The 18,396-nt window shown below is 52.7% G+C and overlaps 1 protein-coding gene across 11 annotated transcripts in view; it reads right to left on the bottom strand.

Moving 5' to 3' along the window:
- The window catches only part of ATXN2 (ataxin 2), a 53,532-nt gene extending 44,315 nt beyond the window's left edge, over positions 1 to 9,217 (bottom strand). For 7 of the 11 annotated variants that reach the window (XM_071571850.1, XM_071571846.1, XM_071571844.1 and 4 more), the window contains exons 1-3: positions 8,897 to 9,217; positions 1,473 to 1,509; positions 109 to 168 (exon numbers count right to left, since the gene is read on the bottom strand). In XM_071571850.1, coding sequence (XP_071427951.1) covers positions 109 to 168; positions 1,473 to 1,509; positions 8,897 to 9,021 — 222 coding nt within the window. In that variant the 5' untranslated portion in view covers positions 9,022 to 9,217. Of the gene's footprint in view, positions 1 to 108; positions 169 to 1,472; positions 1,510 to 3,251; positions 5,999 to 8,896 lie in introns of those variants that run through there. The other 4 variants (XM_071571852.1, XM_071571851.1, XM_071571849.1 and 1 more) reach the window with 2 other exon arrangements.
- Between the last annotated feature and the right edge of the window lie 9,179 nt (positions 9,218 to 18,396).

Raw genomic sequence — 18,396 nt, forward strand, 5'->3', positions numbered from 1 at the left:
CAGAAGATGCCTAAAATTTGATATTCACTCCAATATAATTAGCAGCCCAGTTAACAATTCTCTGTCACTATAGGAACTGTCTCCCCTCTCCCAAAGATGAGGACTTACAACAACTGATGTGAGTATGTGAACCATTCTCATGTTTGCATAGATGCCATCAAAAGAAATCTGAAAAAGTAAGAAAGAAATTGTGAATATAAGAGAAAAACTTGGAACAATTGCAGAATTCAGTGCACCAAACCCAGGGCTGGCTTGCATCTGAGTCCCCACAAACACTGTTCAAACCCTCACTCAGGCAATAAAATGGGTATTATTGGAGATTAATTTTAAATTTTAAATATGGCACAGAAGATTTTCCTTTCTCTGACCAACTCTCAGAGCTGCTCAAGTCTCACCAGGATGTGAATCCCACCTGGCAGAGCTGCTCAGGTCCCACCAGGATGTGACCCGTGACTGGCAGAGCTGCTCAGGTCCCACCAGGATGTGACCCCTGACTGGCAGAGTGGGACCACCTGAGGTGAGGATGGCTGTGCTTTGGTGCTGGATCTCTCCCTGCCCCCCCTGTGCTTGGGAAATGAGATGCTGCACGAGCAGGGCCCTCCCCAGACCCTGAGCTTTCCCTCTCTGCCCTGGCAGCTGCCCAGTGCCCTGACTGCTGTGCCAGCCACCCTCCTGCAGTGAGGAGGTGTCCCAGGACACTGCTGTGCTCAGCACACGGGGCAGAAGCACCAACACCTGGGAGATGTTTAGTGTTTGCACGTGGCCTCTTTCACCAGGCTCCCTCAAAGCTCCTTTATTGTGCCTCAAGTGCCTTGATATCTTCAATAAAAATTAATGTAATTAAACTGTGGTCCCTTTAAACCTTCCTACTTTCTGCTCCACTCCCCCTAATTGGCCATCTTTGGAAACCAGGCCAATAACAAACTGGCAAATATGTGATTAGTGCAGTTCAAAGATCAACTCTTTAAATCCTTTAGCTCTGACAAAATGATGTTCTACAAGCCAAGCCACATCTCTGCTCCAACCATGCCTTGAGAATAACTGAACACACTGGGGGTAGCAGAATCCTGGGTGAGCAATTTTAGAGTAAAGCTAAACAAAATTGCTATTTTTATTTAATTAAATGCTGTCTTATTATCATCTGTTTAAGGGAGAATCCAATGTTAGAGTCTCCAGCTAGGAAATAATTCAAAAAGCACTGCCTTAGGTTGAGTGTTATTCATATCTACTACTAGAAATGCAAGAAAACACAGAATATTTATACAAGTGTAGTTAAATAAATGAACCTTCCCCCCTTCACCCTCCCAGGAGGCTTAAATGAATGCAAGATGCAACTCTTTGGAAAACTGTATCTCAGGCTGAAGTATCCGAAGGAAAAAACTGGGAGAACATTCCAGCATGTGCTGTTCTGGTGCCTCTGAGCTGTCTCCTCCCACCAGGAGTGGCCCAGGGAGGAGGAAGCCCCAACTCACCGTAGGCTGGGGTGGTCCTTTGCCACTGCTGCGGCCTCTGCAAGGGAACACACACATGGCAGGGGTTAGAGCTGCCCAAAGGGGGCATTTCTCACCAAGCAGGAACCCCAAACCCCACCCCAGTCTGGAGAATGGCAGCAGGAGGAGGGAGCAGCATTCCCAGAGAGCAGGAGCTGGCACTGCAGGGCCCACTGTGCAGTTCATCCCCCAAACCCCTCGCCGGCCAACAAATCCTGCACTGAACTGCAGGACAAAATGAAGAAAACACTAAGCCCAGGTCATGGAAATGTTCTCTCTCAAGCAGAATCCTGGAACCCAAGGGGAAAAGGAAGAAAATACTAAGGCTGTGTCATCATAAAACTGGTCTCTTAAGCAGGATCCTGTAGCTAAAGCAAATTCCAAACTTCCTGGCACAGAAAGCCAAACCCAGCTCAGGCTCAATCCTCACTCAGGACAGGCCCTTCTGTAAGGCCAGAGGCTCTGAGCTTGTCACTGTGCCCCCCAAAGGGGCTGTGCCATGAGCCCCAGAGGTGCCCCAGCTGTGAGGCTCTGCCTGCAGAGCTTGTTCCCAACTGCTCTCACAGCCCAGCAAGAGAAACTCAGTCTGTTCATCCCCTCCAAACCACCTTGCAGTGCAAGTCTGACCACGAGCAGCACTCAGGACTCTTCCCAAAGCTTTCCAATCAACCTGGATGCTCAGGGCACTCTGCCAGCCAACTGAGCTGGACCTCTCTGTGCCCTCCACCTCAGCCATGAAGGGGCCCAAAACATCCCTGCAGCTGCCAAGTCCCCAACAGCTTCAGCTCTTCAATCCACTGGCTCCTTCCCTGTACAAAGAAGTTCTAGTTTCAAGTATTTACATATTTATATTACAACTTGAGGAGTGCACAGTCTAATTTGAGGCAAAATTAAGTCTCCTACTGAAAAAAAAAATCAATTTTTAAAACAGAACCTCCTTAGAGATGCACAACCACTCCATTAAAGAGACACAAAGAACCATGTCCACCTTAAAATATCCAAACAACACTGGAATCTAAACCCAACTGGATGTCATGGAATCCCAGAATGGTTTGGGTTGGAAAGGACCTTAAGGATGATCCAGATCCAAACCCTGCCACGAGCAGGGACACCTTCCAGCAGATCAGGTTGTTGCTCAGAGCCCTGAACACCTTCACTGAATGCCAAGTGCATCCCACTGCCCCTGAAAACACCAACCTGCCCCTCAAAATAACACGCCCTTAAACATAATGCTCATGGAGCAGTCAAGAAATCAAAGGAACTTCTCCCAGTGAACATAAATAACCCCCCAATAAATTCTGCAGGAATAAAGAAAGGCCATCAGAGAGCCATGAGAGGACCTAAGGAACAAAAAAACCAAAACCCCACTAAACTAACACTTAAATCATTTAAGAAAACAAGTTTCTGCAACAAAATGTGGTCTCAGAGCATCCCCCACACTGGTGACATTTGCTGACAGCAGAACCTGGAGATTGGGGGTGCCCAGTAGGCATTTTCAGAACATTGCAGAGTCCTAATCTCACAAAACCCCCCAAATTCTAATGCAAATAACCTTTTTTTAACTACCATCAGCCTGAACTCTCCACAGAAGCTTCACAACTTCAAGCTTGCTCTGGAGACAAGAAATCACCATTTCCTACATCTGCCATTTGCTAAATGCCAACCTGGAACAGCATTTTTACCAGGAATGACCCTCCTCTTTCTGAAAGTCATTTCACCAGATGAGGAACCCCCAAACAAGAGGGACAGTCCAGTTCTCACTTGTCCTTCTGCTGCAATCAAAAACGTGACCCCCACGGTCAGTCACAGAACTCGGCCACAGTCACCCCATGTCACCAGTTCCATCAGTTGGCACCAAGGATTTGAGCTCCTCCTTCCCACATCTGCTGTAAGAACGGTCAGAAGGGACAGGTTTTGGTGTCTTTGCAACAGAAACACCCCCATCTTTAGTGACAAATATCAGAATTTCAGTGACTGGATTGTGAGGCTGCTCAAAGTTTGGAGCATTCCCTCTGAGCACCAACCCAACTGCATTTCCCATCCATCTCTTTCCATATTTCCCAAATTACTGTCCCTCCCCACATTTCTTTAAGAAACAAACTCATTGTGCACATCCACCTTGGCAGGAGGTCCCAATTCCTGCACCAACCACCTGCAGAAATTCTTGCTGTTCCTCTGATCTAATTTATCTCTTTACAGACCAGGCCTCTTGTTTTCCAGCTTGTGTTAAACACAAACCACTGGAATACAGGAAAGGCATCCAGCAAGATGGAAAAAAGAAAGATATTCAGCAATCCCACCAATTCAGCCAAACCTGAGGCTTCTCCTAAAACCAAGGCCATCAACTTGAGTTGAATATTTCAATAGGTGAAGACTCAAGTTCCAACTCATCTCTGACACATCTCTGATGCAACAAATGAAAACAAACCCCAAAAAACTCAGGACCTTTACAAAAGCAGAAAGCAGATGAGTTTTGCCAGAATTTCAGCATCATTTAGACCAGGAGAGTAACACCAAGAATGGGGCAATCTAGAAGGGTCAGTAACCACTTGGCAGTGCTGCCTAAACCCCCATTTTCATTAAAGAAAATTAAAAAACAAATCCATTTTGCTTTGCAGAAAGGTGGCTGAAGGTAAAGTGGGTGAAGGCAGGGCAGCCTGGAAACCCTTTGCTTTGGGGTGGCAAAGGCACAAACCCAGAAAATATTGCACCAAAGTGCCCCCCAGGAATGAAACTCTGTAGCCAAATCCTCCAGCCCAGCACTGACACCTCAACAGAGGATTCTCCAGGGGGGCCCAAACACTGCACAATAACTATCATTTTCCCCCCAGCAGCAACTTGCATTTTTCTATTTTTATGAGCATTTCCTCCCCTATTCCTCACATCCCTCCTCCTCCTGATGTTTACATGCCAAGTGGAGCGTTTGTATAAGTAAAACAAGGTCACACGTTCATGTTTTCCCAGTTAAGTGAAAACTAAGGCAAGGGAAACAAAGTCTTTCCTGGATGAGAAAGAAAGTCTCAGGTTTTCTCTCCAGCAGCATCTTCACTTGGAAACTAAGAAACAAATGCAAGTGCAGCTACAGAGTGCTGGATTTGGGATGTTTCTGGAGCACTGACATTACTGCAGCTTGGAAAGCAAATTTACAGGATACTCTATAAAGAATTTTAGTGCTGGGAAAGATTTTCTTGCAGGGGAGAAATCAGAAGTGCAAGGTTTTATTTCAGTGCAGTGTTTGGCTGGATGAAGTCAAAGGAACCAAAGCTGTCAAATGAAGATTATGCAAGTCCTGCAGCTTTGGTTGCTGGTGTTTTCCCCCCAATGCTGACATTATAAATGCCAATTCCTGTCTCCACACACCATGACAGCCTCTGTAGCACCTGGGTATGGAAACACCTGTCCCCAGTCTGCCCCAGTGCACACCAGTAACCTGCTGGTGGGCTGAGTCACTGTAGAACCTTCTTCATCTACATGGCCATGAATCAGGTAGCAAATTAAAAGTTACTCAAAGCCAGGGATATAATAATGTTGTGCACTCTCAGTGAGAAGGGAAGAGACCTGCAGGTTGCCCAGGCAATTTTGCTCAGCAGTTCTGCAGAGTTGCACTAAAACCCACACAAAGATGTGAGAACAAGCTGGAAAGGCTCTGAATGGCACGTGGGATCCGACCTCCAGAACAGTCACTGCTGTGATATCCCAGCCCCTGGAGCTCAACATTCCCCATTCCCTCAGTCGGAACACAAGGGACACCCCTCCTGCCCTTCAAGCCTTTAGGTGGGTTCTTACAATGGGATATCAAGGAGAAAGGTTCTTAAAATGGGATATCAAGGAGAAAGGTTCTTAAAATGGGATATCAAGGAGAAAGGTTCTTAAAATGGGATATCAAGGAAAAAGGTTCTTAAAATGGGATATCAAGGAAAAAGGTTTTTAAAATGGGATATCAAGGAGAAAGGTTTTTAAAATGGGATATCAAGGAGAAAGGAAAACAAATGTACTGTATGTGGCTTGGTTTTGAGATTTATCCATGGGATAATTTCAGTTTTAGCTTTTCAATGGGAAAAGCCATTTTTAAAAAGCAGCAATTTAGCGTCTTCTTAAAGGACTCCCAAGTCCAGTTAGGCAAGAAAGTTACCAAAAGGAAAACCCCCCCTGCGCCACAATTGTAACCAGACACAGAAGCCAAAGGTGAGGTTTGGACAAAATAACAAAGGGGAAAATGAAGAGGAAAGGCTGAGGAGGTTGGGGGAAGGCTGGGAGAGAGGACAGCCAACCCTCCTGTGCTTGCACAAGGGCAGAACTCAACTGAGACACAAAAAGCAGGTGTTGGATAATGCTCTGCAGGTTTGGGAACAAGGTCCACATTTTCCCTCATCAGTTCCTTGTGCTCTTGGCCTGTCCCCTCCAGCCCAAGCCCATCTGCCACACTGCACATTCCACACAACACTTCCACCAAAAAGCTACTCATCCTTCTTTTTCAATCTTTAAAATACCTCCATTTCAGATCTTTCCCCTCATGTCCAAGAAATTCACATAATATAATGAATATATAATAATCTCTATGAATATATAATAATGAAAACCACAGGAAGGCCTTGTTTGTTCACACAGGATTTTGCATTTTCCAGGAGGGAACAGAGATGTCCATCACTGTGAGATGGAGACCAACACCCTCCACTCGTCAGCAGAGGTACAAGGACCAAGAGCTCAGCCCAGTTCTTACAGCAGGAAACTCCCAGCACAAAATTAGGCCCAGGCAGTTAATTATCCCTGAGCTTTTTACCCAAACTGAGCTTTTAAAGGCAACTTAGCCACGAAAAGGAACATTTTTTTGCATTTAAGGTAAGAAAGGGAATGCTGGTGCTGCAGGGAAATGAGGGGCTAGGAAGGCAGGCTGACAAAAACCAGAAATGCTCAGGGTTTTATCAAATAATACAATGCAGCAAATTGCTGGGAAGATGCAGAACACCTGAATTTTGATTTTTCAAACAGAAAAGCCAGTCAGCTTTCCACTGATATGGCCAGGTTTGAATTTGTACTCCCCAAATGGCAGGATTTCTCCTTAGGACAGCAAAGGGGCAAGTTCTCTGCAGGGGTTTCATGGGGCTCCATCACCCCTGGGGCTGGGATTTTACAGCCCCTCCACTCAAAAATAACTTGGAAAATTAACAAAAAGGAGTGGGGGCACCTCTGAGAACGTGCCAGTTGTTCAGCAGCCTCACTGGGACTCCTTAAGGAGTTCTGAAGTGGAGTTTCTCCAGCAAAACCACAAAGGCAACAGTGGTAGGAGATCTGGGGGTTTTAACTTAAACTTGGGAGAGAAATTAAAGCTCAGATGCCCAAATCTTTGAGGGCAAGTGCTCCCCGTGAGACTGAAATTAGAAAACTAAGCTGTGGGGTTTGTTGCCCTTCAGGTTAACCTCTACAGTGCCACTGTGTGCTGGCAGGACAGGGCACAGCAGGCAGCCAATGCCACACGTAAAAACCATTAAATGGGTGCCCTGAGCTGCCCAGGCATTGCTGTTGTTATTTATTCTGTCCTTCCCGACCCTTCCAAAGCTCTTCCACAGGCTGGGAACAAAGTAAAACCCCATTTCTAGTGATGTCCAGCTATGGGGCCACTGTAAACTGGGTTTTATTGCCAGTGCCCACCCCTGAGTGGGCACAAGGAGGGAGAGGAATGAACCCGAAATGAAAGTGCTCTGAGTGCCTGTGACCTTCAGAACTGCTCTGGGTGTCTGTTGTGACCCCCCAGCCCCAGAGAAACCCACGGCACTGCCCAGTTTGTTAGTCCAGGAAGAGGAAGGGGGAATAGGTGGGGATTAGTGTAGGAAATGCTGGAGTGGGATGGATCTTCCGGGGGCAGCAAGCGTGGGGCAGGGGGGTGAGGAGGGATCCCCTGCAGGATCCCTGCCCAAAAAATATGGGATCAGGTGAGGAGAGGGCTCATCCTCTGCAGGATCCCTGCCCAAAAACCCGGGGGGATCATCCCCTGCAAGATCTCTGCCCAAAAAATAGGGAAACAAGTGAGGAAAGGGGGCTCATTCTCTGCAGGATCTCAGCCCAAAAACCTGGGGGGGATCATCCCCTGCAGGATCCCTGCCCAAAAAATATGGGAGCAGGTGAGGAGGGGGCTCATCCTCTGCAGGATCTTTGCTCAAAACCCCGGGATCAGACGAGGATGGGGCTCATTCCCTGCAGGATCCCTGCCCCAAAAATCCGGGATCAGGTGAGGATGGGGCTCATTCCCTGCAGGATCCCTGCCCCAAAAATCCAGGATCAGACGAGGATGGGGCTCATTCCCTGCAGGATCCCTGCCCCAAAAATCCGGGATCAGGTGAGGATGGGACTCATTCCCTGCAGGATCCCTGCCCCAAAAATCCGGGATCAGGTGAGGATGGGGCTCATTCCCTGCAGGATCCCTGCCCCAAAAATCCGGGATCAGGCAAGGCCTCGCAGCACCACCATCCAGCGGCGCGGCCTCGCCTTCCCGCGAGAAATTCTACTGCGCTTCCCATTAAAAAAAAACCAATAATAATATAAAAAATAAAAATTTCAGAAAAAATAACAATAACCCCTAGATGTTAAAATTAACACCTCCGTCCCCCCCCCCACCACCCCCCCCGCCGCCCCCCGCAGCACGGCGGGTGAGCCGAGGCCGCCGCCGCCGCCATCGCGGGCCCGGATCGCCGCCCCTTCCCTTCCCTTCCCCGCCCGGGCCGCCCCCCGGCCCCGCCGCCATCGCCCGCGGCCCTTCCCGCGCCGGCCCGGCACGTGCGGGCCGCGCTCCCCCCGCGCCGCCACCGCCACCGCCCGGCGGGGCCCGCCCGCACCCCGCGCCCCCCGCCCGTCCTCCCCTCCCCTCTCCTCCCTGTCCTGCCCGCCGTGCCCTCCCCTCCGTACCCCCCGCCCTCCGTGCCCTGTCCGCGGCCTGTCCTCCCCTCCGTGCCCAGCGCTCCGTGCCCTGCCCGCGCCCCCCGCCCGCGGCCTGCCCGCCGTTCCCTCACACCGCCCGCCGTGCCCTCCCCTCCATGCCCTGTCCGCGGCCTGTCCTCCCCTCCATCCCCTCCCCGCCATGCCCTGTCCGCCCCGCCGTGCCCTCCCCGCCCGCCGTGCCCTCCCCGCGCCTGAAGGGCACCCCCCCGGCCGCGGCCCGGCCTCGCCCGCTCCACTGCGGAACCCCCTCGGCGGGGCCGCGCCCGCCGCCATCGCGGCCCCCGCCCCGGCCCCGCCATGCTGCGGGCCCGCTCCGCTCCGGCCGCTCCTCCCGCCCGCGCCGCCGCCGCCGCCCATAGAGCGAGAGAGGCCGGTGCGGGGCGCGGGGGGGGCGCGGACGGGACGAGGAGGGCGGGCGAGCGGTGCCCGCACCGGGTTCGGGCCCTGCCGGCGGGGCCGCTCCGCGCACCCACCTGCCCATGTTCTGCCTGCCCGCGGCTGACGGCAGGCCGGGCCCGCCGCCGCCGCCACCGCCGGGGGGCTTGCGGTTGTTGCCGGCGGGCTGCGCCGCCGCCGCCGCCGCTTGCTTGAGGGACATGGCTCGGCAGCAGCAGCAGCAGCGAGCAGGGAGGAGAAGGAGGAGGAGGAAGAGGGAGGGAGGAGGGAGCAGAGCGCCGCGGTCGCGGGTGCGCTCGGCCGGTGCTGCGCTGGCGGGGCCGCGGCGCCGCTGGCTCGGCCGGTTGCTCCCAAACAGTGCGAGCGGGGCGGAGGGAGCGGAGCGCGGCGCGGAGGGATCCGCGGGGGGGGGGGGCACGGACACACACACGGACACAGCGGGAGGGGCGGCAGCGCTGAGGGGAGCGCAGCGGAGCGAGGGGGGCGCGGCCGAAGCTGCGGGGCTTGGCGGGGGCTCGTTGGGGCCGGGGCGGAGCGGCGGGCGCGGCACGGGGAGCGCGGGCGGCGCGGACTCTTTACGGGAAGTCGGAGGGCGCGGCGGCGGTGCTGCGGCGGGTGAAGGGGCGGAGGGAGGAGGGGGACACGTGAGGCGGCGGCGCGGGACGGCGGCGGGCCCGGCCCGAGCGGGGCCCTGAGGGGCTCCCGGCCCACCGCACAGCGCCCCGCGGCCACCGGCACGGTTGGGTCCCCCCCGCGCCGTGCCGTGCCGTGCCCGCAGCCCGCGGCCTGTGCGGCCTCGCCCCTCCCCGGGCCCGGCCGCAGCGCTGCGTTCAAAGGAGAGCAGGCGGCGAGACACAACGAAATGCAGGAAAATGGCCGGGCCCGCCGGCGGGGGAGGCCGCGGGACACGGCGGGGCCCGCGCACAGCCCGAGGCACCGCGCCGGGCCGGGCCGGGCCGGGCCCTCCATCTTGCAGCACACAGCGCTCCCCGGTTGGTAAAAACATGAAAATTCGCATTGCTGTGGCACATGAACACTGGGGTGCCCCGTGTGCCCTGCCCACCATGCCCAGCTCTGCAGCATCCACGGGTGGAGCCTCAGCGGTGATTCCACCGACTCAGCCCAACACACGAAAATAAAGCCTGGCCTGTGCTGTTGGAAAAAAAATACATATAAATGTATGCACGTACAGGATTAGTAAGAACAGATGCAACTTGAAAAGCAAGAGCTAAATTGATTTATAGCCATGGTTACTCCAAATGCTCCCGGTTGACTCTATTCATAGAAATGCTCCAGAAATCCCACAGGATTCCAATGGAATAAAAAGGAGCAGTGCTCTCAGGCAGGCATTATTTATACACCTTGCTCCAAAAGCAACAGCTTTGCCGTGCACTTGGAAGAGTTGTGGGTGGCACAACGGTGAAATGATAACAAATATTGAACAGCTTCCGTAAATTAGCATTTTCCTTACAATTTTGACTGTTAAAGTGATTGTTTTGTTTTACCTCAGAGGCCCAAGGAGCCTTGTGGTTAACACCTTAAGAGCTGAATGACAGACACTCCCCAGAACAGGCTCAGCATGAGGAATTTTCCCATTGAAAATACTGTAAAAGAGAGGCAGTGATTTGAGGAAACGGCATTTTTCAGTCATTTTAGTGAACTCCCAAGACACTTGCTATTTCACAGCCACAAAACCAAGAGAGGACACAGGAGTTGTGCAGCCCCAGGGATTCTGTGGGAGACCTGCAGGGACTGGCACAGATTTGGGCACTATTTTGCTGTAAAATCAGAAGTCTGGTTCACTGCATAGCATGGGATAAGTGGCTTTAGCTAAGAGGAGCTAAGAAAAGACCTTAATACATATATATATATTTATATGTACAAAATCCACTAGCATAAAAAACACTTAGCCAATATAAGGTAATATAATGAAATAAAATTCAATAACATGTAATAATAACAATAGTAATAATAATAATAGAATATAAGAAAGCTATAAAGCTTTAGAGAGTGCCCAAAAGAGGCTACAAAGATGGTGAAGGGTGTGGTGGGCACTGACCAGGCTCCCCAGCGCAGTGGGCACAGCCCCGAGGCTGCCAGAGCTCCAAGAGGGTTTGGAGGGGATTGTTGGGGTGTCTGTGCAGGGCCAGGGGTTGGGTTTGATCCCTGGGGGTCCCTCCCAGCTCAGGATATTCTGTGATTCTATGAACCAACCTCCTCAGGGTGCTGTTTATAAATTCTTCTAAAGGTTTTGGTTGGTCCTGTGGACCTCAAGGAAGGAGCACTCTCTGGATGGGAGAAATGCAGCAGGAATGGAAGCTGAGGGGCCAAGATTTCTTGCACTCAGTGTATTTCATCACTTTTCATTTTAAAAGAAAGTTACCAACAGAAAGCACAGGGAAGTGTGATAAGAGATTGATGGTAACACATCCAGGTCACTTCATGTTGGGGGTTTTTTAGAGGACTTCACTTCAGTGCTTTTCCAGCCAAGAATATTTACAGCTCTCAGCAATTAGTGACTGTTTATGTGGCTAAAGGTTTAAAGGTTAAGAACCATTAAAGCACCTGCAGTGGTTTGAAGGGGCAGCCACACTGTGGGGTCCTGCTGGCAAAGAGAGATCCAAGGATGTCAGAGAACACAGAAATAAGTACCACAGGCAGAGATGTTTTCTAAGACATGATATGAACACACTGAAGTACATTTTAGGGTGCCCTTACGTGCTGGGAAAGCAGGGTATGAATAGACTGGTGCTCACTCTGAGTCATGACTCAAGTGCAGTTGCAGTTTGACTTGTTTTCTCCTTCAATGTATTCTTTGTTTTGATAAGCTCTGTTTGGCTTCCATTGTGCCCTCCCTTTGCTGTTTGTTGAGCATCTTCATGAAAAAGCACCTTGAAAGTAAAGACAGAAGTGACCACTTAAAGTAGCTCCAGCAGGAATGACCACCAGGTGGGTTTCCAGTGGGTTTCCAGCTGGATCCTCTGGTGCCCACCAGCATGGACAGAGCTCCTCACCCTCCTGTGGTGAGCAGGGAATACCCACACTCGAGTGTGATGGGATTATACTGCTGTTATGGCACATCATTCCCTTACTTCTCCCTGCATACCATTCCCAGGGTTCTGTGTCTCTTATTTTGTGGCTTGGCTTTATCAATTCCTCACATTTTTTCCCTTTTCTCTGCTGTTACAGCTGATATTTGATTGCCAGTGATGTCATGACAAAGAACAGCCAACAGTGGCCCTGGTGGGCTGGCTGTAGAGAGATTCAGGATTCAATCACCTGCTCTGTGGTCAGGAGAGAAAAGCAACAATTTCTGATGGAGACTCATGTCCTGTTTTGCCTTTCCTGTCCATGATCCAGGTCTGAGCTGCTCTTTTCCAAGGCTACAGTTTCCATTCAGGTCTGTGGCTGCATGTGCAGGCTGGATTTGCATAGGGAGATGAATGAGCCCGATAAAACCATGACTGAGCAGGAAGTGCTGTGTGATGTAACATTTCCTTGATCTCACCTGCTCCTGGGTCTTGTGCTCCCTTCCTTGAGCTTCCAGGATGATCCTCAACAGCAGCAGCAAGACAGGACACGCCTGCACACAGAGGGACAACGGCCCAGGGATTTATTTGGAGTGAAATCAGAGCACTGAGCATTTGCACACACGTGTTTTCTCTTCCCTGAAGATTCTTCTTTAGTCCCATCATCCCTAACCCTCCTCTTGGAGAGTTAAGCTTTGTGAACAGTGCTGTGAGCACAGGGGTCTCCAAACACTTGGAAGGATATTAGGAGAACAAATCAAGTGCTCTGACACACCAAGCACTTCCCAGAGAGATCTGATGTCAGCAAAGCTGCCCTGAGTGTTTCCTGATGACACAGCCCTGGCCAGGCCAGAATTGGTGCAAAACCAAAGCCCAAGCTCCAACCCAGCAGGTGGGACAGCTGCTGCCACCTCTGCCTTTCCTCCCCACCCCAGTCTCTGTTCAGGGTCTCCCCAGTGCCTGCAGCCCCCCAGACTCACAGCTCAGCTCCAGGCAGAGCCAGCTTCCAGCAGGTACAGTTTTTGATCTGGATTTGTGGGTTGATTGCAATTCCTTCCCAATTTTCAGCCCTCCAGCCCTCCTGTGCAGCCAGGGCATGCATGGATGGTGGATGTCCCTGCTGAGCCATGACGTGCCAGCTGCTCCTCTGCAACCACCAGGAGATGAAGGGAAATACTCATGTCCATGCCTGATGTCCATCCCTGCAGTCACAGAGCTCAGGAGGGAGGCACAGAAGTGCCAGGGCTTGTTTCACCCATAACCAACTCTGGCCCTTGCTCTCAATTTGCACAGGCCTCAGACACTGGACAAGGGCATTTCCTTCCTGGGGCAGCAAAGCTGCAGGATCTGAAGGACAAAGCCCTGGGTTCCCAGGGATTGTTTTGGGCCAGAGCTGCAGGCTGAGAGACACCAACCATGCCCAGCAAACCGCCAGGAAATCACCAATAGAGCCCTTTGCGCTTTTGGATTTCACATTTTTAGAAAAGGGAGGGGGGAACCCAGCCTGGCTCCTGCTCAGCAGCAGCAGCAGCAGCAGCAGCAGCACACAAAGCAATCGTTATGCCAAGATTTAGCTCTCAAATCCCTCAAGATCTGGTGCTCACAGAGCATAAACAACCTTTGCCTCCCTGCCTGGTACCTCCACGTTTCCAGCACAGCCCCTGCAACACCCATCTCTCCCCAGCCCTGTGCCGAGGCAGGCATGCCAACAAGAAAGCCAGTTGCCATGGCATTTTTTCCCCCTACAGACAGATGTCCATTAAAAACCAAGTCAGCCTCAGGTTTGCTTCACAGAGCAGCTTTCAGTTATTATTACCAGCCCATAAGGAATTTCCACTGTGCCCCTTCACCTCCGATGTTTCGATGCACTTCAGGATTAATCCCTTGGGATTAGAGGGAAACTACTTCAGAGCAGGCACAGGTACCTTCAAAGGACAAATTTAGGATTATGATCTTGGTTTATGTTTTTGGCAGATGACAACCACATGACTGTGTTTGGAAAGGGTTGTATTTGTTACCTCTGGTGCTCTTTGCCCTGTTCACTAAGACTGTCCTCAAATCATCAGGCAAATTGGGAGTGAGATGTGAAACTTTTCCCCTCCTCCAGCACATCACACCAGGGGCTCAGATCTGGGATTTGGGCTTCAGGAGGTACCTGTCCCAGGCAGGAGCATCATCTGAGGCTCCATCTGTGGAGAAGGGGATCCTCAGGCAGCCTCTGTGAGCAGGACAAGCACTTCCATGTGGCTCAGGAGTGATGTCACTAGGCCATGTTTTTATTTCACATTGGAAAAAGGGATTAGTGGATTCCATGATCCCCCTCAGCCCATCCCGGGGGCCAGGGGTTCATCAGAGATGAAAATCAGGGGGGATTCCTCCTGCAGAGCATCACCAGTGTCCCTGCAGGGCTGGGCCTGGGGGAACACTCAGGTATTTTAATGAAGACTCCAACAGCACCAAACAGAACTGGACACCAAATGCAACTGCAGTGAAGAACTGAGTTTTCCTTGCTGAGGCACTGCAGTGCTGACACAACTGCTAAAGGAATCCTGAGGGGTGTTCAGGGAGGAATCTCCCCTCTCCCTTCTGGGCCTGACCCTGGCAGGGCTTCCACAGCGTCCCCTGCCCAGGCTGTGGCACCTGGGGCAGCTGGCACTGTGGAGGCAGCACTGCCTGCACCGGGCTGGCTCATAGGGAGCTTCTCACAGAGCCTGGAGCTCTGAGGGACTCGAGTGCCACTGTCCCAGCTGCAGGACTGCAGCTCCTGCTGGTGTGTCCAGCAGCAGGGTGAGCACAGCCAGCCGGGGGGCCCAGGGAGCGTTCCCTCTCCTCACACCCCCTTCCCAGGGACTGGGACTGCTCCTCTCGGTTACAGCAGCTGAAAATATGATCAAAACTCCCTAATCCTCTTAACTGCTCCTGCAGTGGGCCTGCGATGGCTGCGGAGGGGCGGGCATTGCTGCAGCCCCCGCCCCACATCGCCGCTCCTCCACCGAGGCTTTGGGGAGGAGGAGAAGCTGTTGGGCTCCCTGTGAGGAACCTGAGGAGGGATTTCAGGAAGGACTGGAGGCCAGGAACTTCCCGGCTCGGCTCTCGGTGCTCCTTCTCCAGGGACCTGGGGTCGTTTAGCCTGGAGAAGAGGAGGGTCAGGGGAGAGCTCATCACTCTCTACAACTACTTGAAAGGAGGTTGTAGCCAGGTGGGGATTGGTCTCCCCTCAGGCAACCAACAGTAGAACAAGAGAGCACAGGCTTAAGCTCTGCCTGGGGAGGTTTGGGTTGGATATCAGGAAGAAATTCTTTACAGGGAGAGTGGTCAGGCATTGGAATGGGTGCCCAGAGAGGGGGTGGATTCCCCATCCCTGGAGGTTTTTAAACTGAGATTGGCTGTGGCACTGAGTGCCATGATCTGGTAAAGGGACTGGAGCTGGACCAAGGGTTGGACTTGATGATCTCACAGGTCTCTTCCAACCCAACTGATTCTATGATTCTCAGAGCAGGCAGCATCCAGTTGGGGTTCCTTCTTCCCCAGAAGGCAGAGCACATTTGAAAGCTGCCCAGCAGAATTGCTTGGGAAAAGTCCTCTTTGCTCCTTGTGCAAGGCCTGCACTTGCAGAGGGACACTCTTGGCCCAGCTGTGCCTGGACAGGACTGCTCAGCCTCCCCTCAGCTGCAGCAGCATCCCCGTGGCCATGGACATCTCCAGCTCACCCATCTCGCTTGGCTGCACCTCCCACTGGGCTCCTCCAGCCCTCTCAGCAGCTTTTCCAGCTGGGACTCCACACAGAGCACAGATCTGAGCCAACAGCACCAGCAGTTTGTCCAGCCCACGGTAATTCTACTTGGACTGAGACAACCAGTGGAGGAGAGGAATTGTGCTGGGAGATCTGGTCACAGTTTGGATGCAGAACAGATTTGTTGTGGGTTTGGTTTAGTTTTACTGTGAAGGTGCCTTGGAACCTCACTGACACGTGTAACTGGGGGTCTGCCACCACCCCAAGGAGGAGCCCCCCAGGATGGGTTTCCTTCATGTGCTAAAACCCCCCTGCTGTACATGGGAAGAGGCTCCTCTTGCCAGAGTGTCCCACATCCACAGGGACTCCTGAACACCACTGAGTCACAGAGAAACAGAGACATGAGGGCAGGGGGAGACTGGGAGGCAGAGACAAGTAAATGGTGTCAAAACTACCATCTTTGCAGCCCAAGGCATGCCCCACACTGACTGTCCTCCAAGGCTGTTGCCACCACACAGGGACACTGAAAATAGGCAAGAAAACCAGCTCATTGCAGTCTCCATCCAGGAAAAGCCTCCTGGAACACAGGGAGACAGCCTGACTGCTGGCTGTGGGCATTGGGAAGGTTCCTGCACTTCCAGCACAAACCCAGGGCCTTCACAGCCCAACTTCAGCTCCTGAGAGCACAACCACCCCAGGAATGTGCCAGGCCCTGCCCCAGAGCCCAGCACAGCCAGGGATTTCATCCTCACCCCCTGCCATGGAGCCCACAGACCCAGAGAACCTCCACAACCACAAAATCAGCTCATCACTAAACCTGCACAGACCAAAATCACAGTTTCCTGGCGAGCTCAGACAATCTCTGCTCAGAGCAGAGCTCCCACCAGTGAGCAGCAAAGCTTCCCATGGTTTCCCAGGCTCAGCACAGCTCAGGAGAACCTCCCCAAAGACTCAGCTCCAGCTCCAGCTCCAGCAAGGCAGCAACCCCCAGTGCAGCAGCTCAACAGGAGCTGTTGTTGGCCCTGAAGAAGGTTCAGCAGGGCCCAGTTTCCTGGTGGGGAAGTAAACATTGTTCTCTCTGAGGTGTTTGATGTTTTTAACCAGCTTGGGATGGAAGGAGTTTGACTCTCCAGCTCCCTGGGAGAAGGTGGAAGGAAACCACGTGAATGTCTTGAGGTTTGTTGTCTAACTCAATTAACCAATTACTTCCAGGTCAAGAAGGGGCAAAGCTATAACTGCTGCTTGCTGCTATAAATAATGTTTGCTCAGGGCTGGTGCAGCAGCAGGAAGCTGTAGGTGTGGGGCTTGAGCTTGGAGTGAAAGCAAATATCACCAATTGCTTCCTGCTCCAAGCAAACCTGTCCCTGTTTTGCTGTTGTCCCTCAAAGCTGAAGGGAGCCAGAGCACAGAGCTGGCTCCTGCCTTGGGAATTGAGTGCAGGAAGTCAGGCTGGGGAATGAGCACACAAATGTCCCTCCTGTGCTGCAAAACTACCCCCAAATTTCTCTCTGTCCTGCTGTGAGCCAGCTGGGTGAGTTTGCCTTTAAAACACAATTATCAGCCCAAAATGCCCCTTTATGTAAAAAAAAGGAGGAGGAGGAGGCCATGAGGAAATGGATGTGCATTTCTCAAACGAGAACAGACAAGTTGGGTGGTGCAGATCAAGGCAGGAATTTTCCAGCAGGCCTTGGGGAATTGGGCTCTGGTGGCAAGGGAAAGGGAGCAGAGAGCAGGTGGAGGGACAGCACTCCCAGGGCTCTGCCAGGGCTGTGCCCCTGCTCCATCTGTGCTTCTCCCTGGCCACTGCAAACCCCACAGCCCCTCCTGCAGCCCCTGCCAAGCCCCTCTCCCCAGGTGGGTGCCCTCCCCACAGAGGAGGCAGTGGGGGCTCGGGCCACTGTCCTGCCCCTGGACTCAGTCACAGTGACCCTGCTGTCCTGCTCCCTCTGTGCCAGGGAACCAGGGCCCTGCAGAGGGAACAGCAGCCCCTGGGGGAGAGCAGATCCCTCATTTCTTGCTCCTGCTGGAACATGTCCTGTCCATTCCTGCCACGGAGCCCACATGGCACGTGCCAGGGCAGGTGGTGTCCTACAGCTCTGATGCCCCTCCAGCCACCCAAGGCAGCACCACCACAGGCAGCAAACCCCCCTGCTGTTCCTCTGGGAGAATGGGGGTTTCTTCCACGATTTAAGGATAAAAAGGTGTGTCTGAAGGGATTTAACTCCAGACTCAGCTGGCAGTGCTGGGGAGTTCTGCACTGCTTGGCCTCCGGCTGTGGTGGTGACACATTGAGACACCAGAGCTGACCTGCCCCTCCAGCTGCAGATGCCAAACCTGGCCACAGCCTGAGGTCCTGAGTGCCAACACTTTTCCCAGGCACTTGGGTCCCAGATGATGGGCAAGGAAGAGTCCTGGAATGGCCCTCACTGGGACTGTTCCCTTCAGCACAAGCCCCAGTTCCCTGTGGGAAGTGCCACAGCAGCAGGAGCCTGGGGGAGCCCCTGATCTACAGCTGCAACCCAGACAGACACTGCAGGTTGCCCTGTCACCTGGCATGATTTCAGGACAAGCTGGAGGGCCCTCAAGGACAGAGTAATTTGGTTTAACACCAACTATTCAATAACTCTTGCTTTTTCTGCATGAGCTGCCCAGGGATAATTGCCCTGCCTTATCTGCTCAGATCAGCTCAGCTGAGCCCAACTTGCCCAGCCCAAAGATGCCAAAGAGCAACTTTGGACAGCTTGGCCTTCGAGTTAAGAACCAGAAGACTTCAAAAATAACCAGCTGCATGTTGTGTCCTCCTCCCTCCCCTTCC

This window comes from Pithys albifrons, chromosome 17 (genome assembly GCF_047495875.1).
Source record: "Pithys albifrons albifrons isolate INPA30051 chromosome 17, PitAlb_v1, whole genome shotgun sequence".
Taxonomy (NCBI): domain Eukaryota; kingdom Metazoa; phylum Chordata; class Aves; order Passeriformes; family Thamnophilidae; genus Pithys; species Pithys albifrons.